The 24,341-nt window shown below is 32.1% G+C and overlaps 1 protein-coding gene and 2 long non-coding RNA genes across 5 annotated transcripts; 1 reads left to right on the top strand and 2 right to left on the bottom strand.

Annotated features, from left to right (window-relative positions):
• Positions 1–1,290: 1,290 nt before the first annotated feature.
• Positions 1,291–22,137, bottom strand: LOC141369280 (protein LKAAEAR1-like). 2 transcript variants are annotated; one of them, XM_073875042.1, is made up of 4 exons: positions 22,014–22,137; positions 17,342–17,657; positions 13,717–13,848; positions 1,291–1,432 (listed from the first exon to the last, which is right to left on the bottom strand). In XM_073875042.1, the coding sequence occupies exons 2-4, from the start codon at positions 17,633–17,635 to the stop codon at positions 1,394–1,396; spliced, it is 465 nt and encodes a 154-aa protein (XP_073731143.1). In that variant the 5' UTR covers positions 17,636–17,657; positions 22,014–22,137; the 3' UTR covers positions 1,291–1,393. The 2 variants fall into 2 exon arrangements, with proteins under 2 accessions (XP_073731143.1, XP_073731142.1); XM_073875041.1 differs by having other exon boundaries at positions 1,291–1,435.
• On the top strand, positions 3,136–13,623 carry LOC129430753 (uncharacterized). Of its 2 annotated transcripts, XR_012372867.1 has the most exons (5): positions 3,136–3,404; positions 11,576–11,721; positions 12,039–12,395; positions 12,476–12,573; positions 12,712–13,623. It is a non-coding gene; the product is annotated as an uncharacterized lncRNA (long non-coding RNA). The 2 variants fall into 2 exon arrangements; XR_012372866.1 differs by lacking the exon at positions 3,136–3,404 and having other exon boundaries at positions 11,130–11,721.
• Positions 14,587–17,175, bottom strand: LOC129423271 (uncharacterized). The gene is made up of 6 exons (XR_012372868.1): positions 16,960–17,175; positions 16,136–16,281; positions 15,722–15,815; positions 15,465–15,585; positions 15,287–15,384; positions 14,587–15,147 (listed from the first exon to the last, which is right to left on the bottom strand). It is a non-coding gene; the product is annotated as an uncharacterized lncRNA (long non-coding RNA).
• Positions 22,138–24,341: the final 2,204 nt, after the last annotated feature.

Raw genomic sequence — 24,341 nt, forward strand, 5'->3', positions numbered from 1 at the left:
CCTTCCTCCATATTTTTCCTCTGAAGTCATGTTTGATCACAAAAAACTGAGATTTTGTGTCACTGTTAAATCTTATGGTCTTGCAGTGTGGCTTCTGTGTGCGTTCGGAGGATATAATGTTAAAAATAGGTTGAAACTCTCCTTGTCATGGTCTCACATGGATTTAAAATAGGTTAAAATGTGAAAATCGTCTCATGTGTCCCAGGCCTAAGTACTGTATGATGACACATGACTGCACCAGCACTTTGATCTCGTTGGTTGGTCATGCTGCATCTACACGAAAACTGCACCATCCTTTTTGTCATAATGCTGCAATCTGCAAGATGATCAGAAAAGCAGGTCTATGACTCAAGCACTTTTACACATTCATCCGCTCACAGATCAACCCCTGCTGCTAGGCAAATAAAAAGCCATGCTGCCTGCAATCTGTAGTTGACTGCTACTGTCGTGGCAAGCTGTCCCATTCTTTGTTCTCGTGTCTATTTGCCAGTAATGTCAGTTTTATTTGATAGTACTTATTGTTGGGTTTTGGCACCTGAAGGGCTTAGCAGAATGCTTTCATTTTGCATACACACAGTGGGGCTTTTGTGCTTCATTGAGAATATAGTAAAATTAGATCATATAAAAATCTAGTCCATTATTTGGCACCCCTCTTAGTGAAGAAATGGCAGATTGTGGAAGTAAGATCATTTTAAATTTTAATCAGTTTTAATCAGTTCAGAAAATATGAAATATGAATATAGTTATGCAAAATCATTTATACCAGAATGAATGAAGCAAAGGGTCTTACCTTGAACACAAAAGTTTCATGTTTGTGCTTGGGGGGCACCTACCGGCAAACAAGGGTACTGCAATAGCTACTTTGAGATTAGCGAAAGAGTGCAGCTTCCTGGTTTTTAAATATGATTTAAATAAATTTAAACTATTTTAGCCTCATGTTACTCAGTCTACCTATTAAAATATTAAGATTAAAGAAATAAAATATGAATTCTCATATTTCTATTTCATTAATAGCTCAGACAAAATTATAATTAGCTATGGTCAGGGGGCCGGGGGGCACTGCCCCCCCCCAAAAACTCTGCCTATGCTTGAATTAGTCTGTTGTAATAAGTTAATGTTCAATACAATTACTTCATAAGACTCATAGGACAAAAAGAGGCGATTACAACCACCAATGAATAAAACTGACCCTATTTACTTTAATGCACAAAACACGTTTCTACATAAAATGATTTTTCCTCTCTGTAAATTCCATTACCATGTAAAATAAGTCATATTACAGAATTCAAATGGTTTCTGAAAGCAGTTTAATGGACCAGTGCTGCAATATACTCAGCATTTTATAGTTTCAGAAATAGTCCCGTCTTCAGTAATCTGCGGTGGATAGTCAGGCCTAAAATCTCTTATCCTCTAAAATCTCCTCTACTCTTCGCTTCTAGAACAAAGCAGAGAAGAAAGAAACAGAAAAAGTATCAAGGTTATGATATTGCTTTCGGCATGTCTCAAAAAAGCTTTACTGCACAGTTTGAAGTGGTGTCCTTAGGTCCAGGAACAATGGAAATTTTATCAAAGGGTACTGATAGAAGCAGATGGAGTAGGATCCAAGTTCAGTAGATAATAATAAAAAATAAAACCATATTACAGATTCCACAGAAACCACTCAAAAAACTCTGTGCACAAAAATACATAGGTACAAACAAGACCTGACAAAGGACAAAGATCATAAGGGCTTAAAAAAATGAAACTTCTCTCATCATTTACTCACTCTCGTGTAGTTACAAGCCGGTTTAAATTTCAAACCTGTATAAAAGAAGACATTTTGAGGAATGATTGTAACCATTATTTTTACTATGGAAGTCAATAGGGGTTCTGATCAGTTTGGTTACAAACATTCCTCAAAATGTCTTTTTTATACAGGTTTAAAATGTATACAGGTTTATAACTACAAACCAATAAGCTTGTACATGATGACAGAATTTTCATTTGTGGGTGAACAATCCCTTTAATGCACAAGCATGTTTGTGTAAACCCATGGTTAAAGGGACACTCCACTTTTTTTGAAAATATGCTAATTTTTCAGCTCCCCTAGAGTTAAACAATTGATTTGTACCATTTTGGAATCCATTCAGCTGATCTCCGGGTCTGGCGCTACCACTTTTAGCATAGCTTAGCATAATCTATTGAATCTGATTAGACCATTAGCATCGCGCTAAAAAATAACCAAAGAGTTTTTCCCTATTTAAAACTTGACTCTTCTGTGGTTACATCGTGTACTAAGACTGACAGAAAATTAAAAGTTGGGATTTTCTAGGCAGATATGGTTAGGTACTATAACTGGTGTAATAATCAAGGACTTTGCTGCTGTGGCATGGCTGTTGCAGGAGTAGTGATATTGCGCACTGCCCGAAAATGGTCCCCTGCATTTAAAATGACTAAGGGGACTATTTTCGGCTGCTGCGTGGTATCATTGCGCCCCCTGCAGCCATGTTGCAGCAGCAAAGTCCTTATGCTATGATTATGCCAAGCCATGCCAAAAGTGGTAGCGCCAGACCCGGAGATCAGCTGAATGGACTCCAAAAAGGCAAAAATCAAATGTTCAACTTTAGGGGAGCTGGACAATGAGCATATTTTCAAAAAAGTGTCTCTTTATTTTAACCCAACACTTGGATTTGTCCTTTTTTTAACCAACCATAGATTAAAACAATCAAGCATTTTTCAAAACTTCTTCAATTTGAGGGCGAACCTTTTGGACTCATTTCACTGATCCACAATCACAGTTCAATGTGAACACGCGTGGTATCTTGACCCTGTAAGGCCTTGCATGGCAGAAGTTTGACCATTTCAAAGTTACCCAGATGACACTTTGCACTGACATTTATCTTTCAAAGATAACAGCTTTTTAAATGTCAATCAGATTAAGATCCTCGTTTTCATTATAAGAATCCTTTAAAGCTTGAGACAAAACAGAAGCAGTCTCTTAAATATATGCCTGCTGTGAGAAGATAAATACGTCTCTCTCCACCTGTCCGAATGTGTAGGGATCTGGAGGCGTCCTCTTTGGTCATTGTTATTTAGGAGATAGCATCAGAACTGCGACGGTCAATAGTCAGATGGGAACTACTTAACACTTACAGAGCTTTATAAAAGTACACAGCAAAATCACCAGTGTTAAATTTTCAGGGATGGTGTTAAATACACAGTGTTGATGCTGTTTTAACACTATCTGGTAATAAAATAACACTGCCATTGCTAGGGCAGTGTTATATCCACAACAGTGTCAGTGTAAAACAAGGGTGTTATCAGATTTCACTCTGAGCGGTGTAAATCAAGCCACGCCTCCACTAAACATTTCCTGTCAGGGATTTTACCGCCATTTTCTTTCAAAGGAGGACTGAAGAGAGCAGGTAAATCTCATAATATTCACTTGGTTTAGCTAAATTAATCTGTTATTTCTCTGTCTGACTCTACGCAGCCATATGCCAAATAACCTAAATAATATATTTTTCCCATTTCCCCTTTGTTCGTTATTGGTTCAGTTTAATCAGAGCTACCTTGTGTTACGTTGTTCCCTTGTTAGTTTAGTATAAAGTTAAACTGCTAGCTAAAAGTTTTAACCAAGAAGGATCCCAGCTAACAATTTTACGTTATAAAAACGTTCCCGGAACGTCTTACGAAAGTTTGGAAAACGTTTATTTTTTAACGTTCTTACAACGTTAAAAGCGTCCAGTTTTTTAGACGTGGTATTAACGTTAATGTGTGGTTGTAAGAACGTTATTCAAAACGTTTTTAGAAAGGTTCAGTCTGTTGTTATATTAATGGTCTAATAACGTTTTTAAAAACGTTATTGAAACGTTCCATTCACCATTATATTCATGTTCTCAGAACGTTTTTTTAACGTTCGTAACAGGTTATAAAAACATTGTTTAAACGTTCTTACACAGTACAAACGTCCAGTTTTTTAGACGTAGTATTAACGTTATTGTTTGGTTACAAGAACGTTTTTAAAAACGTTTCTAGAATGGTTCGGTTTGTTGTTATGTTAATGTTCTAAGAACGTGTTTTAAAACGTTATTAAAACATTCCAATCACCATGATATTACTGTTCTAAGGACGTTTTTAAAACCGTTCTTGAAACGTCCCATTTGCCATTATATTAATGTTCTAGGAACGTTTTTCTAACGTTTGTAACTGGTTACAAAAACATTCGGTTGAAACGTTCTAGGAACGTTAAAAACGTCCAGTTTTTTAGATGTAGTATTAACGTTATTGTTTGGTTACAAGAACGTTTTTAAAAACGTTTCTAGAATGGTTTGGTTTGTTGTTATGTTAATGTTCTAAGAACGTGTTTTAAAACGTTATTAAAACATTCCAATCACCATGATATTACTGTTCTAAGGACGTTTTTAAAACAGTTCTTGAAACGTCCCATTTCCCATTATATTAATGTTTTAGGAACGTTTTTCTAACGTTTGTAACTGGTTACAAAAACATTCGGTTGAAACGTTCTAGGAACGTTAAAAACGTCCAGTTTTTTAGACGTAGTATTACCGTTATTGTTTGGTTACAAGAACGTTTTTAAAAACGTTTCTAGAATGGTTCGGTTTGTTGTTATGTTAATGTTCTAAGAACGTGTTTTAAAACGTTATTAAAACATTCCAATCACCATGATATTACTGTTCTAAGGACGTTTTTAAAACCGTTCTTGAAACGTCCCATTTGCCATTATATTAATGTTCTAGGAACGTTTTTCTAACGTTTGTAACTGGTTACAAAAACATTCGGTTGAAACGTTCTAGGAACGTTAAAAACGTCCAGTTTTTTAGACGTAGTATTACCGTTATTGTTTGGTTACAAGAACGTTTTTAAAAACGTTTCTAGAATGGTTCGGTTTGTTGTTATGTTAATGTTCTAAGAACGTGTTTTAAAACGTTATTAAAACATTCCAATCACCATGATATTACTGTTCTAAGGACGTTTTTAAAACCGTTCTTGAAACGTCCCATTTGCCATTATATTAATGTTCTAGGAACGTTTTTCTAACGTTTGTAACTGGTTACAAAAACATTCGGTTGAAACATTCTAGGAACGTTAAAAACGTCCAGTTTTTTAGACGTAGTATTAACGTTATTGTTTGGTTACAAGAACGTTTTTAAAAACGTTTCTAGAATGGTTCGGTTTGTTGTTATGTTAATGTTCTAAGAACGTGTTTCAAAACGTTATTAAAACATTCCAATCACCATGATATTACTGTTCTAAGGACGTTTTTAAAACCGTTCTTGAAACGTCCCATTTGCCATTATATTAATGTTCTCAAAACGTTTTTCTAACGTTTGTGACAGGTTATAAAAACATTATGTTTTAAACGTTCTTAGAATGTTAAAAACTACGTTTTGACATTATATAAACTTTGTTTGGTTATTATAAAGTTATTAGAAAGTTTTTTAGAACATTCCAGTCTTGTTATAAAAATGTTCCTATAACTTTAAAACATATGTTTAATCCCCATTATATTAACGTTTTCCTAACGTTTGCATTAAATTATAAAAACTTTGCTGAAGATTTTTGGTTATAAGAACATTATTCAAAACATTTTTAGAGGAACATTCAAGTCACTTGTCAGGGACAGAAGACAACAGAGGCAGAGAGTAAAATCAAACAGTTTATTAAAAGTTGTGGTAAATTGTAATGGTAAAAAATGAAAGTCCAGGTGAAGAGCAGGCACAAACACACCACCCAGTCACAGGTGTATTCCAGAGTATCCAAATATCCAACACAGATGATGACAATGACTGGAAGCCTCTGGTAGATAGAGTCAGATTAGTCCATGCAGCATATAACATAGCTAGCACTGGACAGTGTGTTTGTGTGTGAGAGTCTTAAATGGTGCAGAGATGATGAGGTGTGCCAGGTGATCGTGATTAGTAATTGGGTGATTTTGATCTGGTGAAGTGAGTGAGGGAAAAACCTGGCAAATCCGTTACATCACTCATATAAACAATGTTTTTTTATATATATTTTAAAAAATAACATTCCTTTCACTTAAATATTCTCAATGTAAATGTTATTGCAATTATATTTGTCTCTAAAATTCCAATATAGAAATTATAAAATGGAAAGCTAAAAGATTATTCATTAGACTTCCCACCCCACAGTTGAGTCAAGACTGGAACATTGAAATAATCAATTAGATTAAAATAAAATGTGACTAAATCACAAAAACCAGTCATAAGTAGCACATGTATATTTGTAGCAATAGCCAACAATTCATTTTATAGCTCAAAATGTTAGATTTTTATTTATGCAAAAAAGCATTAGGATATTAATCCAGGACTAGGCATTTTTATTTTTCTCATCCTTACATTTACTTAAATTTCTTTAAATCTAGGGCTGGGCCGATACAACTTTTTCATGTCTGATACCGATGTCGATGCCATAACCTTGAGTATTTGTTGATACCTAAAACCTAACCAGTTACAAACGTTAGAAAAACGTTCTTAAAACGTTAATATAATGACAAATTGAAGGTTTCAAGAACGGTTTTAAAAACGTCCTTAGAACATTAATATCATGGTGAATGGAATGTTTTAATAACATTTTGAAACACGTTCTTAGAACATTAATATAACAGTAAACCGAACCATTCTAGAAACGTTTTTAAAAACGTTCTTGTAACCAAACAATAACGTTAATACTACGTCTAAAAAACTGGACGTTTGTACTGTGTAAGAACGTTTAAACCTAATGTTTATGTAACCAGTAACAAACATTAGAAAAACGTTCTTAAAACGTTAATATAATGGCAAATGGAACGTTTCAAGAACAGTTTTAAAAACGTCCTTAGAACATTAATATCATGGTGAATGGAATGTTTTAATAACGTTTTGAAACATGTTCTTAGAACATTAACATAACAACAAACCGAACCATTCTAGAAACGTTTTTAAAAACGTTCTTGTAACCAAACAATAACGTTAATACTACGTCTAAAAAACTGGACGTTTGTACTGTGTAAGAACGTTTAAACCTAATGTTTATGTAACCAGTAACAAACGTTAGAAAAACGTTCTTAAAACGTTAATATAATGGCAAATGGAACGTTTCAAGAACAGTTTTAAAAACGTCCTTAGAACATTAATATCATGGTGAATGGAATGTTTTAATAACGTTTTGAAACATGTTCTTAGAACATTAACATAACAACAAACCGAACCATTCTAGAAACGTTTTTAAAAACGTTCTTGTAACCAAACAATAACGTTAATACTACGTCTAAAAAACTGGACGTTTGTACTGTGTAAGAACGTTTAAACCTAATGTTTATGTAACCAGTAACAAACGTTAGAAAAACGTTCTTAAAACGTTAATATAATGGCAAATGGAACGTTTCAAGAACAGTTTTAAAAACGTCCTTAGAACATTAATATCATGGTGAATGGAATGTTTTAATAACGTTTTGAAACACGTTCTTAGAACATTAACATAACAACAAACCGAACCATTCTAGAAACGTTTTTAAAAACGTTCTTGTAACCAAACAATAACATTAATACTACGTCTAAAAAACTGGACGTTTTTAACGTTCCTAGAACGTTTCAACCGAATGTTTTTGTAACCAGTTACAAACGTTAGAAAATCGTTCCTAGAACATTAATATAATGGCAAATGGGACGTTTCAAGAACGGTTTTAAAAACGTCCTTAGAACAGTAATATCATGGTGATTGGAATGTTTTAATAACGTTTTAAAACACGTTCTTAGAACATTAACATAACAACAAACCAAACCATTCTAGAAACGTTTTTAAAAACGTTCTTGTAACCAAACAATAACGTTAATACTACGTCTAAAAAACTGGACGTTTGTACTGTGTAAGAACGTTTAAACAATGTTTTTATAACCTGTTACGAACGTTAGAAAAACGTTCTGAGAACATGAATATTATGGTGAATGGAACGTTTCAATAACGTTTTTAAAAACGTTATTAGACCATTAATATAACAACAGACTGAACCTTTCTAAAAACGTTTTGAATAACGTTCTTATAACCACACATTAACGTTAATACCACGTCTAAAAAACTGGACGCTTTTAACGTTGTAAGAACGTTAAAAAATAAACGTTTTCCGGACTTTCGTAAGACGTTCCGGGAACATACACAATAGTAACGTTTTCAAAACTAGGGTATGAAGAACGTTCTGCTAACTATGCAAATATAATGTTTGCAATGCTACCGTTTGAAGAACGTTACATTACATACACAATAGTAACGTTTTCCATGCTAGGGTGTGCAGAAAGTTCTGATAACAAAGCAATTATAACGTTTGCAATGCTACCGTTTTAAGAACATTATCTTACATACAAAATGGTAATGTTTTCAATGTTGCCGTTTTAAGAACGTTACATTACATACACAATGGTAACGTTTTCCATGCTAGGGTGTGCAGAATGTTCTGATAACAAAGCAATTATAATGTTTGCAATGCTACCATTTTAAGAACGTTACATGACATACACAATGGTAACGTTTTCAATGTTACCGTTTTAAGAAAGTTACATTACATACACAATTGTAACGTTTTCAATGTTACAGTTTTAAGAACGTTACATTACATACACAATGGTAACGTTTTTAATGCTAGGGTGTGCAGAATGTTCTGATAACAAAGCAAATATAACGTTTGCAATGCTACCGTTTTAAGAATGTTACATTACATACACAATGGTAACGTTTTCAATGTTACAGTTTTAAGAACGTTACATTACATACACAATGGTAACGTTTTTAATGCTAGGGTGTGCAGAAAGTTCTGATAACAAAGAAATTATAACGTTTGCAATGCTATCGTTTTAAGAACATTATCTTACATACAAAATGCTAATGTTTTCAATGTTTTCGTTTTAAGAACGTTACATTACATACACAATGGTAACGTTGTCAATGTTGCCGTTTTAAGAACGTTCCATTACATACACAATGGTAACGTTTTCCATGCTAGGGTGTGCAGAATGTTCTGATAACAAAGCAAATATAATGTTTGCAATGCTACCGTTTGAAGAACGTTACATTACATACACAATGGTAACGTTTTCCGTGCTAGGGTGTGCAGAATGTTCTGATAACAAAGCAAATATAATGTTTGCAATGCTACCGTTTTAAGAACGTTACATTACATACACAATGGTAACGTTTTCAATGTTACAGTTTTAAGAACGTTCCATTACATACACAATGGTAACGTTTTCCATGCTAGGGTGTGCAGAATGTTCTGATAACAAAGCAAATATAACGTTTGCAATGCTACCGTTTTAAGAATGTTACATTACATACACAATGGTAACGTTTTCAATGTTACAGTTTTAAGAACGTTCCATTACATACACAATGGTAACGTTTTCCATGCTAGGGTGTGCAGAATGTTCTGATAACAAAGCAAATATAACGTTTGCAATGCTACCGTTTTAAGAATGTTACATTACATACACAATGGTAACGTTTTCAATGTTACAGTTTTAAGAACGTTACATTACATACACAATGGTAACGTTTTCCATGCTAGGGTGTGCAGAATGTTCTGATAGCAAAGCAAATATAACGTTTGCAATGCTACAGTTTTAAGAATGTTACATTACATACACAATGGTAACGTTTTCAATGTTACAGTTTTAAGAACGTTACATTACATACACAATGGTAACGTTTTTAATGCTAGGGTTTGCAGAAAGTTCTGATAACAAAGCAATTATAACGTTTGCAATGCTACCGTTTTAAGAACATTATCTTACATACAAAATGCTAACGTTTTCAATGTTGCCGTTTTAAGAACATTACATTACATACACAATGGTAACGTTTTCCATGCTAGGGTGTGGAGAATGTTCTGATAACAAAGCAAATATAACGTTTGCAATGCTACCGTTTTAAGAATGTTACGTTACATACACAATGGTAACGTTTTCAATGTTACAGTTTTAAGAACGTTACATTACATACACAATGGTAACGTTTTTAATGCTAGGGTGTGCAGAAAGTTCTGATAACAAAGCAATTATAACGTTTGCAATGCTACCGTTTTAAGAACGTTACATTACATACACAATGGTAACGTTTTTAATGCTAGGGTGTGCAGAAAGTTCTGATAACAAAGCAATTATAACGTTTGCAATGCTACCGTTTTAAGAACATTATCTTACATACAAAATGCTAATGTTTTCAATGTTGTCGTTTTAAGAACGTTACATTACATACACAATGGTAACGTTTTCCATGCTAGGGTGTGCAGAATGTTCTGATAACAAAGCAAATATAACGTTTGCAATGCTACCGTTTTAAGAATGTTACGTTACATACACAATGGTAACGTTTTCAATGTTAATGTTTTAAGAACGTTACATTACATACACAATGGTAACGTTTTCAAGGTTACCGTTTTAAGAACGTTATATTACATACACAATGGTAACGTTTTCAAGGCTAGGGTGTGCAGAATGTTCTGCTAACAAAGCAATTTTAACGTTTGCAATGTTACCGTTTTAAGAATGTTACATTACATACACAATGGTAATGTTTTTAATGGTAGGGTGTGCAGAATGTTCTGATAACAAAACAAATATAAGGTTTGCAATGCTACTGTTTTAACAACGTTACATTACATACACAATGGTAACGTTTTCAATGCTAGGGTATGTAAAACGTTCTGCTAACAACGCATTTATAACATTTGCAATGCTACCGTTTTAAGAACATTATATTACATACAAAATGGTAATGTTTTCAATGTTGCCGTTTTAAGGACGTTAGATTGCATACACAATGGTAACGTTTCCAATGCTAGGGTATGTAGAACGTTCCGCTAACAATGCAATTATTACGTTTGCAATGCTACCGTTTTAAGAACGTTACATTACATACACAATGGTAACATTTGCAATGCTTGGGTGTGTAGAACGTTCCACTAACATTACAATAAAAACGTTTCTAATGCTAACGTTTTAAGGACGTTTATTAATTGCAGATAACGTTAGGGAAACGTTCTACTAATGTTATTGCAAGAACGTTTTTGGATATCTTTGGGAGAACCTTAACAGAACGTTAGCCAAAGTTATAAGAACGTTCCCTGTTAGCTGGGATAATAGGAGATATGAACGAAAGAATTGAACCATGATAAAACGCGACATGCACTACAAATTGAAGGTATGAAATTAAGTTAAATGAAGCTCGTTTATTCACCATATGATGCTCGTTATGAGGTAATCGCTAGATACCGTGAGTTAACGAGGTCGTTTACATGCACGTGAGTGCACGGATATCGGTTAATTATTCAAATTACTGAAAAACACGGAGAAAACCACAACCGCATTGCCATGTGTTTTTCTAAGATGTATGCAAACAGAGGAAATATCACCAAACCAACAATTCATTTTACCTCAGAATATATCATCATTTGTATGCACAGATTGCTGGATGCGTTGTATGTTGTAAGCTTTTCGTGGCGCTAGATGTCAGACAGATGCAAATGGCAAATACATACGAAAGTGTAAAACGTGTATGGCGAACATTTGTTTTTCTTTCATTATAGATGCTAGTTTGGTGAAAGTACACACTGAGTGCTTCAAATCATTCAGAAGAGATGCTGTTTTTAGGGCAGTTTATTAAAGAAGACCTGACATGGATGACTTCCAATGACAAACGACTGCTAATACTTATATAAATTTATTACAGAAGGTAAGTTAAAATATTAATACATATAAATCATTTTATTTGACATAATTGAACAGTTAACCAATCTTTTTAGTATATATAGTTTTGTACATATTATGGTTATTAATCTGGCAAGAAAGTCACATGACCTGCTGCCAACTTTAATAAAAATATATTATCTTCTCATACATCGTTTTGCTATTGATATCATATTAAATAGTAATCAAATTGATTACTATCTTGAAAATGTATAAATGAAGATTCATATTGTCTTGAGTGCTTTTTTAATATAAAAAGAATGTTGAGTTTTCAGAGTCTTTATTGTCATTTTTTTGTGATAGGACTCTACCAGACTATATTTGAATACGGCATACCCATGAATTCTGAACTGTTATTCCTTAACCCAGTTTGGAGGATAAGAGCTTACTACTAGTTATGTGAGTACACACAGTACATTAATACTGTACACTGTCTCTAACATGATTTATTATGCTGAGATGATTTTGATTCAAATAACGGTTAAAACTGCACCCTTTTTGGTATTTTCTTGACTCTTTTTGTCTTTGAAAATCTGCAGAAATATGCTGAGGCGATGTATTGCAAAATAGCCAACATACAACAATTAAAGGATAATTGCAGACTACATCCTGATGAAGATATGGATGACCCTCTGTCTGGTCAACAGGAGTTTAAATATGGTAAGTGTAAATGGGTTTGCTACTTTTACGGTTTTAAAGTTTAACTGTATACTCATGGTGTTTAAATTCTGTTTTGCTAGGACGGGACAGTTATGTGGCAGCTCTTCCCTGACTCATTTGTGAAAGGAGGAAAGACTGGAGAGGGTCAATGTGCAACTGAAGCTACTGATTGTTCTGTGTAAGTTTTTTTGGTATTTTGTTCTAGTTGTTTATTCAGCAGTTAGTTTGCTTGCATTGTTCACCCCATGTAAATGCATACAAGTTCATAAATACACATCAAATACATTCATCAAATACACTCTTTTAAAACACTTAGGTGATGAGCATCAATCCATGCTTTGAGGTGGATGGATCAGCACAGCTCTGCCTGCTCTGCGTTGGGAACAGAATTTTTGCATCATTCTGGACCAATAAGCCATTCCCTGCATGATGAAGACCACTGATGCAGCCTTCCACTACATCATGAGTAAAACAACTACAGAACTAAATACCAGGTTGGAACGTATTTAAAAAAATGAAATGTTGTTTGAATTGAAATGTCTGTTTTGTTATGGAAAAATCTTTAGTATTGTGAAGGATAACATTTCTGCTTGCCAGTAAGGTAATTGCGATGTATTTTAATGTTCAAGTTTTGAGTAGGGTGGCAAATTTTTTTAAACTCTCATTTGATTTAATAAAGACTTTATAATAAGTGGTTTTCATGTCACTGCGCTGTGGTATAAGATAACTTTCATTATTCCATACTGTATTCTGTTTCTAATTGTAGCTGAGGTATTTCAATAAGCAGTGTTAAATGCAAAGTGTTGTGTGTATCAATATAAATATTAAATGTGATGTACTTTAATAAAAAGAGGTTTTGCAATATTTCTTGTCATTTGTCTTTTATAGAAACAACCCATTAGCAACAAAAGTGGCTATTAATCAGTTTTTTAACACTTAACATTGTTGAAATCACATTACACTGGTGCTGACCTTAAATTAGGAGTGTTAATTTTTAACACTGTATTTCTGTGCCAACACCAGTGTAGTGTGTAAACAACAATGAATAGTGTTGAACAAAGTGTAAAATTTAACAATATTGAGTGTTAAATTAACAAATAATGGGTGTTGTTAAATTAACACTACACTTTTGACTAAATTAACACAGTGTAGTGTGGACACATATACACACTTTGCCGGTGTTAAATTTGACACCGTGGGTGTTATTTTAACACCAGTGATTTTGCTGTGTAGCAAAATGTAACAAAAAAGTAACAAATAAGAGGAAACGGCAATGATCAGAGATTTTATAGATGTATATGTTAAATGGGATATACAGTACCTGTAGTGGGTCCAAGTTGTCTTTGTGGTTCATCCTCTTATTCACTGATCTGCATGGTTTGAGTAAGTACTCCTGACGTACAGCACCCCGGGCGTCTATTTGACGTGTAATCATTGCGTTAATTTCCTCCGCCTGGCCATAAGCAGAAAAGATTAAATTTTAAAACATGTGGCATGAGCAAATGCTTTGAAAACACTACTAAAGAATTACTGAGAAATATATTGTCCACATTTCCACATTAACCATGCATCTCATTCATTTGCAACTTAAGGGCTCATTATTGTGCGTAGGTCCTACGGCGTAGCCATCTATGCCATTACATATAAACTTTGTGCAACTTTTAACATATACTTGTGGATCTCATTCAGTATATTTGTGAATTCATAAAATGTTCATGTATTTACTCGTGGGTCCTAATCTGTTGGTAATATGCAACAAAACACCATACTGATCTGACTCCAACGACTGCTATTACCCACAACAGCACACCGGGTGCAAGAGGTACACAGCAAAATCACTGGTGTTAAAATAACACCCACGGTGTCAAATTTAACACCGGCAAAGTGTGTATATGTGTCCACACTACACTGTGTTAATTTAGTCAAAAGTGTAGTGTTAATTTAACAACACCCATAATATGTTAATTTAACACTCAATATTGTTAAATTTTACACTTTGTTCAACACTATTCATTGTTGTTTCCACACTACACTGGTGTTGGCACACAAATACAGTGTTAAAAATTAACACTCCTAATTTAAGGTCAACACCAGTGTAATGTGAATTCAACAATGTTAAGTGTTAAAATACTGAGTAATAGCCACTTTTGTTGCTAATGGGTTGTTTCTATAAAAGAAAAATGACAAGAAATATTGCAAAACCTCTTTTTATTAAAGTAAATCACATTTAATATTTACATTGATACACACAACACTTTGCATTTAACACTGCTTATTTAAATACCTCAGCTACAATTAGAAACAGAATACAATATGGAATAATGAAAGTTATCTTATACCACAGCGCAGTGACATGAAAACCACTTATTATAAAGGTCTTTAATAAATCAAATAAGAGTTAAAAAAATTACCCACCCTACTCAAAACTTGAACATTAAAATGCATGCAATTACCTTATCGGCAAGCAGAAATGCTTATCCTTCACAATACTAAAGATTTTTCCATAACAAAACAGACATTTCAATTCAAAAGACGTTTCATTTTTCTTAAACACGTTCCAACCTGGTATTTAGTTCTGTAGTTGTTTTACTGTACAGTAGTGGAAGGCTGCATCAGTGGTCTTCATCATGGAGGGAATGGCTTTTTGGTCCAGAATGATGCAAAAATTCTGGATGCAACTTTTGTTCCCAACGCAGAGCAGGCAGGGCTGTGCTGATTCATCCCCCTCAAAGCATGGATTGATGCTCATCACCTAAGAGTGTTTTAAAAGAGTGTATTTAATGAATGTATTTGATGTGTATTTATGAACTTGTATGCATTTACATGGGGTGAACAATGCAAGCAAACTAACTGCTGAATAAATAACTAGAACAAAATACCAAAAAACTTACACAGCACAATCAGTAGCTTCAGTTGCACATTGACCCTCTCCAGTCTTTCCTCCTTTCACAAATGAGTCAGGGAAGAGCTGCCACATAACTGTCCCGTCCTAGCAAAACAGAATTTAAACACCATGAGTATACAGTTAAACTTTAAAGCTGTAAAAGTAGCAAACCCATTTACACTTACCATATTTAAACTATTGTTTACCAGACAGAGGGTCATCCATATCTTCATCAGGATATAGGCTGCAATTATCCTTTAATTGTTGTATGTTGGCTATTTTGCAATACATCACCTCAGCATATTTCTGCAGATTTTCAAAGACAAAAAGGGTCAAGAAAATACCAAAAAGGATGCAGTTTTAACCGTTATTTGAATCAAAATCATCTCAGTATAATCATGTTAGAGACAGTGTACAGTACTAAAGTACTGTGTGTACTCACATAGTTGGTAAGCTCTTATCCTCCAAACTGGGTTAAGGAATAACAGTTCCAGAATTCACAGGTATGCCGTATTCAAATATAGTCTGGTAGGGTCCTATCACAAAAAAATGACAATAAAGACTCTGAAAACTCAACATTCTTTTTATATTAAAAACAGCACTCAAGACAATATGAATCTTCAATTATACATTTTCAAAATAGTAATCAATTTGATTGCTATTTAATATGATATCAATAGCAAAACGATGTATGAGAAGATAATATATTTTTATTAAAGTTGGCAGCAGGTCATGTCACTTTCTTGCCTGATTAATAACCATAATATGTGCAAAACTACATATACTAAAAAGATTGGTTAACCGTTCAGTTATGTCAAATAAAATGATTTATAGGCTATGTATAAATGAAACTTACCTTCTGTAATGAATTTATATAAGTATCAGCAGTCGTTTCTCATTGGAAGTCATCCATGTCAGGTCTTCTTTAATAAACTGCCATAAAAACAGCATCTCTTCTGAATGATTTGAAGCACTCAGTGTGTACTTTCACCAAACTAGCATCTATAATGACATAAAAACAAATGTTCGCCATACACGTTTTACACTTTCGTATGTATTTGCTATTTGCATCTGTCTGACATCTAGCGCCACGAAAAGCTTACAACACACAATGCATCCAATCTGTGCATATTCTGAGGTAAAATGAATTGTTGGTTTGGCGATATTTTCCCTGTTTGCATACATCTAAAAAAAAAAACACATGACGATGCGGTTGCGGTTTTCTCCGTGTTTTTCAGTAATTTGAATAATTAACCGATATCCGTGCACTCACGTGCATGTAAACGACCTCGTTAACTCACGGTATCTAGCCTATATGATTACCTCATAACGAGCATCATATGGTGAATAAACGAGCTTTCATTTAACTTAATTTCATACCTTCAATTTGTAGTGCATGTCGCGTTTTATCATGGTTCAATTCTTACATTCATTCATATCTCCTGTTAATATTATCCTTCTTGGTTAAAACTTTTAGCTAGCAGTTTAACTTTATACCAAACTAACAAGGGAACAACGTAACACAAGGTAGCTCTGATTAAACTGAACCAAATAACGAACAAAGGGGAAATAAAATGGGAAAAATATCTTATTTAGGTTTTTTGGCAAATGGCTGCGTAGAGTCAGACAGAGAAATAACAGTTTAATTTAGCTAAACCATGTGAATATTATGAGATTTACCTGCTCTCTTCAGTCCTCCTTTGAAAGAAAATGGCGGTAAAATCCCTGACAGGAAATGTTTAGTGGAGGCGTGGCTTGATTTACACCGCTCAGTGTGAAATCTGGTAACACCCTTGTTTTACACTGACACTGTCGTGGATATAACACTGGCCTAGCAATGGCAGTGTTATTTTATTACCAGATAGTGTTAAAACAGCATCAACACTGTGTATTTAACACCATCCCTGAAAATTTAACACTGGTGATTTTGCTGTGTAGGAGTTTAGTGACGCAACTGAATTAATAAACAAGTGATGCTTCACTGCATTAATTAATTAAATTATCGCAGCATATATAGCTTAAAAAATATATCATAAAAATGAACTATTAAGAAATGACATGCCTTTAGGTGTTGATGGCGCAGCCTCATGTTTCGGATACGATCTTGTGCCTCGGTGGCCTTTAATTGTGTAGTAACTTGCTTTAGATGATCGGTCTTAGGTGCAGGGGAAACTGGGTTGCAGATCTGGCTGCACTTTTGTTTAGTCTGATAAACAGACACGCGCGTTCTTGCAGCGGACGTCCATTTCTGCACATCTTTAGACGGCTCATCGTAAGCCTGGAAACGAGCTGTCTGCTGAGGACACGTCTTCATCATTTTCTTTCTGTCTGATCTTGCTCTTGCCATCTTTCTCATGTTTTTTTTACATCATTGTTGCCTGTAGTTATTTAAAAGAGCAAAGTTAAAAAACAAAAAGGTTGATGGCATTGAAAAATATTGTAGTATGCATTAGCAAATTATACTACTGTAGTAGATACTAGTTTTTATTACAGTTAATCAAATTTACTTTAGATAAAACTACAGCATAGACGTTAGTATACTACAATTTAATGATGATAAATACTAAACTATTCTACAGTATTTACTACAGTTTATCATTTCACTTGATAATACTTAAGAATACTGGATTATACATTAACAAAGTAGTAATTACTATAACATATTACAGTTTACTATGCTAAATAATAAAGTATATTATAATTTCACTTGATAATACACTAGATTATACATTAACAAAGTAGTAATTACTATTATATATATCAGTTTACTATGGTAAATAATAAAGTATATTACTACAGTTTATCATTTCACTTGATAATACATTAGATTATACATTAACAAAGTAGTAATTACTATAATATATTACAGTTTACTTTGGTAAATAATAAAGTATATTACAGTTTATCATTTCACTTGATAATACATAGATTACACATTAACAAAGCAGTAATTAATATAATATATTACAGTTTACTATGGTAAATAATAAAGTATATTACTACAGTTTATCATTTCACTTGATAATACATTAGATTATACATTAACAAAGTAGTAATTACTATAATATATTACAGTTTACTATGGTAAATGATAAAGTATATTACTACAGTTTATCATTTCACTTGATAATACACTAGATTATACATTAACAAAGTAGTAATTACTATAATATATTACAGTTTACTTTGGTAAATAATAAAGTATATTACAGTTTATCATTTCACTTGATAATACATAGATTACACATTAACAAAGCAGTAATTAATATAATATATTACAGTTTACTATGGTAAATAATAAAGTATATTACTACAGTTTATCATTTCACTTGATAATACATAGATTACACATTAACAAAGTAGTAATTACTATAATATTTTCAGTATACTGACATTTACTACAGTTTACTATGCTAAATAATAAAGTTTATTACTACAGTTTATTATTTCACTTGATAATAATTAAGAATACTGAATTATACATCAACAAAGTAGCAATTACTATCATATAATTCAGTATACTGATATTTACTACATTTTACTATGCTAAATAATAAAGTATAATACTACAGTTTATTATTTCACTTGATAATAGCTAAGAATACTGAATTATACATTAACAAAGTAGTAATTACTATAATATTTTCAGTATACTGACATTTACTACAGTTTACTATGCTAAATAATAAAGTATATTACTACAGTTTATTATTTCACTTGAGAATAGTTAAGAATACTGAATTATACATTAACAAAGTAGTAATTACTATAATATTTTCAGTATACTGACATTTACTACAGTTTACTATGCTAAATAATAAAGTTTATTACTACAGTTTATTATTTCACTTGATAATAATTAAGAATACTGAATTATACATCAACAAAGTAGCAATTACTATCATATAAGTCAGTATACTGATATTTACTACATTTTACTATGCTAAATAATAAAGTATAATACTACAGTTTATTATTTCACTTGATAATAATTAGGAATACTGAATTATACATTAACAAAGTAGTAATTACTATAATATTTTCAGTATACTGACATTTACTACAGTTTACTATGCTAAAAAATAAAGTTTATTACTACAGTTTATTATTTCACTTGATAATAATTAAGAATACTGAATTATACATCAACAAAGTAGCAATTACTATCATATAATTCAGTATACTGATATTTACTACATTTTACTATGCTAAATAATAAAGTATAATACTACAGTTTATTATTTCACTTGATAATAGCTAAGAATACTGAATTATACATTAACAAAGTAGTAATTACTATAATATTTTCAGTATACTGACATTTACTACAGTTTACTATGCTAAATAATAAAGTATATTACTACAGTTTATTATTTCACTTGAGAATAGTTAAGAATACTGAATTATACATTAACAAAGTAGTAATTACTATAATATTTTCAGTATACTGACATTTACTACAGTTTACTATGCTAAAAAATAAAGTATATTACTACAGTTTATTGTTTTACTTGATAATAATTAAGAATACTGAATTATACATCAACAAAGTAGCAATTATACTATCACAAATAATAAATTACAAATAATAAATTATACTATCATATAATTCAGTATACTGATATTTACTACATTTTACTATGCTAAATAATAAAGTATAATACTACAGTTTATTATTTCACTTGATAATAATTAAGAATACTGAATTATACATTAACAAAGTAGTAATTACTATAATATTTTCAGTATACTGACATTTACTACAGTTTACTATGCTAAAAAATAAAGTTTATTACTACAGTTTATTATTTCACTTGATAATAATTAAGAATACTGAATTATACATCAACAAAGTAGCAATTACTATCATATAATTCAGTATACTGATATTTACTACATTTTACTATGCTAAATAATAAAGTATAATACTACAGTTTATTATTTCACTTGATAATAGCTAAGAATACTGAATTATACATTAACAAAGTAGTAATTACTATAATATTTTCAGTATACTGACATTTACTACAGTTTACTATGCTAAATAATAAAGTATATTACTACAGTTTATTATTTCACTTGAGAATAGTTAAGAATACTGAATTATACATTAACAAAGTAGTAATTACTATAATATTTTCAGTATACTGACATTTACTACAGTTTACTATGCTAAAAAATAAAGTATATTACTACAGTTTATTGTTTTACTTGATAATAATTAAGAATACTGAATTATACATCAACAAAGTAGCAATTATACTATCACAAATAATAAATGACAAATAATAAATTATACTATCATATAATTCAGTATACTGATATTTACTACATTTTACTATGCTAAATAATAAAGTATAATACTACAGTTTATTATTTCACTTGATAATAATTAAGAATACTGAATTATACATTAACAAAGTAGTAATTACTATAATATTTTCAGTATACTGACATTTACTACAGTTTACTATGCTAAATAATAAAGTTTATTACTACAGTTTATTATTTCACTTGATAATAATTAAGAATACTGAATTATACATCAACAAAGTAGCAATTACTATCATATAATTCAGTATACTGATATTTACTACATTTTACTATGCTAAATAATAAAGTATAATACTACAGTTTATTATTTCACTTGATAATAGCTAAGAATACTGAATTATACATTAACAAAGTAGTAATTACTATAATATTTTCAGTATACTGACATTTACTACAGTTTACTATGCTAAATAATAAAGTATATTACTACAGTTTATTATTTCACTTGAGAATAGTTAAGAATACTGAATTATACATTAACAAAGTAGTAATTACTATAATATTTTCAGTATACTGACATTTACTACAGTTTACTATGCTAAAAAATAAAGTATATTACTACAGTTTATTGTTTTACTTGATAATAATTAAGAATACTGAATTATACATCAACAAAGTAGCAATTATACTATCACAAATAATAAATGACAAATAATAAATTATACTATCATATAATTCAGTATACTGATATTTACTACATTTTACTATGCTAAATTATAAAGTATAATACTACAGTTTATTATTTCACTTGATAATAATTAAGAATACTGAATTATACATTAACAAAGTAGTAATTACTATAATATTTTCAGTATACTGACATTTACTACAGTTTACTATGCTAAATAATAAAGTATATTACTACAGTTTATTATTTCACTTGAGAATAGTTAAGAATACCAAATTATATATTAACAAAGAAGCAATTACTAAAATATTTTACAGTATACTGGCATTTACTACATTTTACTATGGTAAATAATAAAGTATATTAATACAGTTTATTATTTCACTTGATAATAGTTAAGAATACTGAATTATACATTAACAAAGTAGTAATTACTATAATATTTTACAGTATACTGATATTTACTACATTTTAGTAAATAATAAAGTATATTACTACAGTTTATCAATTCATAAAATTAAGACTACATACTGTTGCATACTTAAACAAAGTGTAGTAATTACTATAATATTCTTTAGTAAACTACAATACTTAAGTATGCTACAGTATTATTTCATGTAGGTGTTGTGTAAGTCTTTTAAAGAAGAGCATTTTGAAAAATGTATTATGTGTCAGTATTTGTACAGTCCAACATTTTTGCTTATTAAAGTGTGCACTTAAATTATGAAAATTGCAGAAACAAATATACCTGATGAAACTAATGAAACTTTACCTCTGTAAAGGCACATGCGTTTCTCCCTTTAACCGCTGAAGAAGTAAACAGACAATGTTTACTGATGGTGTCATGGCGACAAGATCTTTGTCTTGTAGACAGAGGCTATAAGCATGTGTTCATCTATAGACCATAAAGTGTCATAACAATGACATTAGATTGTAATTGTAAATAATTGCAGTTTAATAAGTTTATCTTTACAACACAGCCTGGTATTGTGTAAGGTACCCCAGAATACCATGGTAAATTAATGTACAGTAATAATCATTCAGTCTCTTGTGTATTATGCAGTGCTGCAGACAGCAAGACTCTCCAGCGGACAGTGAACTTAATTCTGGACATCTTCTTTGCACAATGCTCTGGAAAGCCAGCGGTATCGTGAAGGACCCCACACATCCCTCCCACAGCCTCTTCAGCTCCTGCCATCAGGAAGACGGTTCAGGAGCATCCGAGCCCACTCTGTAGACTTCTCAACAGCTTTTTCGCACAGGCTGTGAGAGCCCTCAATTCCAGCCACCTCACCCCCTCTCTTATCCAGAATATAAACTGTTAAATAACTCAAAACTCTGAGTGTGCTACACACAGGTGAGTGGGCTGTACAAACCAACTGTAGTAACATACTCTCTCCCTTCAATATGCACCAGACACTTTATTATTAATGCTTCATCTCACAAGGAGCTATTACGACCTGTCAATGCACTAAAAATCATTTGCACGATTTCAACTATATATACTGTGCAAAAGTCTTAGCAAAGTTTTAATGCACATCCATATTTATTACCCCTTTGTTCCCCAAATATTATAAATTTTTCCCTTATAATTACACGTACGTACTTCATAAGTATACTATAATTACAGAAACATACGCTGTAAATTCGCTGTACTTACACAGTACTTTCGGGGCTGTAATCTAAAGCGTTACCGAAAAGTTTGTTGGTTTTAAACAATTTTGCCTAGGCAGAATATTTCTGGAAAGGGAGGGAATATTGGCACGCGTCCAGGTTTCTCTGTACAACAGGTGCTGAGAAGATGAATGATGAGATGCACACTGACCGCCCGCTCCCTGTTCTGCAATGATTAAACAACCGAGGGCAGCAATTCAAACATACTTACACTTCCTAAAATTTAACTTCTGTACACACACCTGCATCAGTTTTTTTCCTCACCTGCCCCCGCTGGGTTTTAATTGGTTCACTGCGGGATCTGCTGCAGGGAAATTGCACTGGCTGCTCTTTTCTCCATGCGATTTACATTGATCTCATGGGTGCTATTCAAAGTTCAAGGTTTTTCACCGCTATGGATCCCACAGTACCAATGTTTCTACAGGCCGATACAGTTCAGTTTCTACACTGTCAGCAAAATGGTCATAAAATGTTCCCTATAGTTGTCATTGGGGCGGTACCCTTTAAAAAGGTCCTGATATGTACCTTTTAGTTTTTTGAAAGGGTATTGCCCCAGATTCCATTTTGCATACATGCATAAGATTTCTTTTAGTGATATAATCCAAAAACACTTTTTGAAATTATAAATGCTTTAGCCACTGTTTAAATAATTTAAACAGGAAAGTTACAGATACGCTGAATAAAAAATCAGTTGTTTCATTAAATCCTTGGAAAAACATTATTTTTCCATCAAGGATGAAAACCGATAGTGAGAATTACCTTGTATTTTATGTTATAAATGTGAAGGTTCATTGTCAAGTAAACAATGAACAGTCTATTGACAAGAATGCACCTGAAGGTTTGTTTAACAAACCAATATAGACAGATGTGATGACATAAAAAAGTCCTTTTGTTCTCATTTATAACTTAATGACTGCAAAGGTTTTTTCATTTTAAGAGAAATAGACATGAACCTTCGGTGCATCAGCAGAGGGTTTTATTGTAAAGTGTATTTCTAGAAGCTTTCTCTCTTTGGCTTTGTGCCAATGAAGTCTCTGAAAGCTCTTGAAAGGAAAGCCTTTATTAGTCTCTGGACGTCCACCGCACCAGGGTAAGAAAGAAAAGGTTAGATGCTTTCAGTGTGCGAAATGTAAGTTGTGGAAAGATTTACAGTTGCTGAAGTGCTTGTGTAGACTTTCAAGCGTCCCTAATATATAAAGACTACCAGACTTTAACCTTGATTCCAGTGCAGTATATCTACTGAACGTGTGTGTATGTGCGTGTGTAGTTAGAGATAAAAAAGACTATACACATTATTGCTTTTTAACGGCAGGACAGACAATTTATTGTATGCTGGAATTTGGGCTGGGATTTATCAAAAGCCTTTTTTTAAGACGTGATGGTGATATTTGCGATAAAGAGGACGGTATTGATGTGTCTGTATTGA

This window comes from Misgurnus anguillicaudatus, chromosome 13 (assembly GCF_027580225.2).
Source record: "Misgurnus anguillicaudatus chromosome 13, ASM2758022v2, whole genome shotgun sequence".
Classification (NCBI taxonomy): domain Eukaryota; kingdom Metazoa; phylum Chordata; class Actinopteri; order Cypriniformes; family Cobitidae; genus Misgurnus; species Misgurnus anguillicaudatus.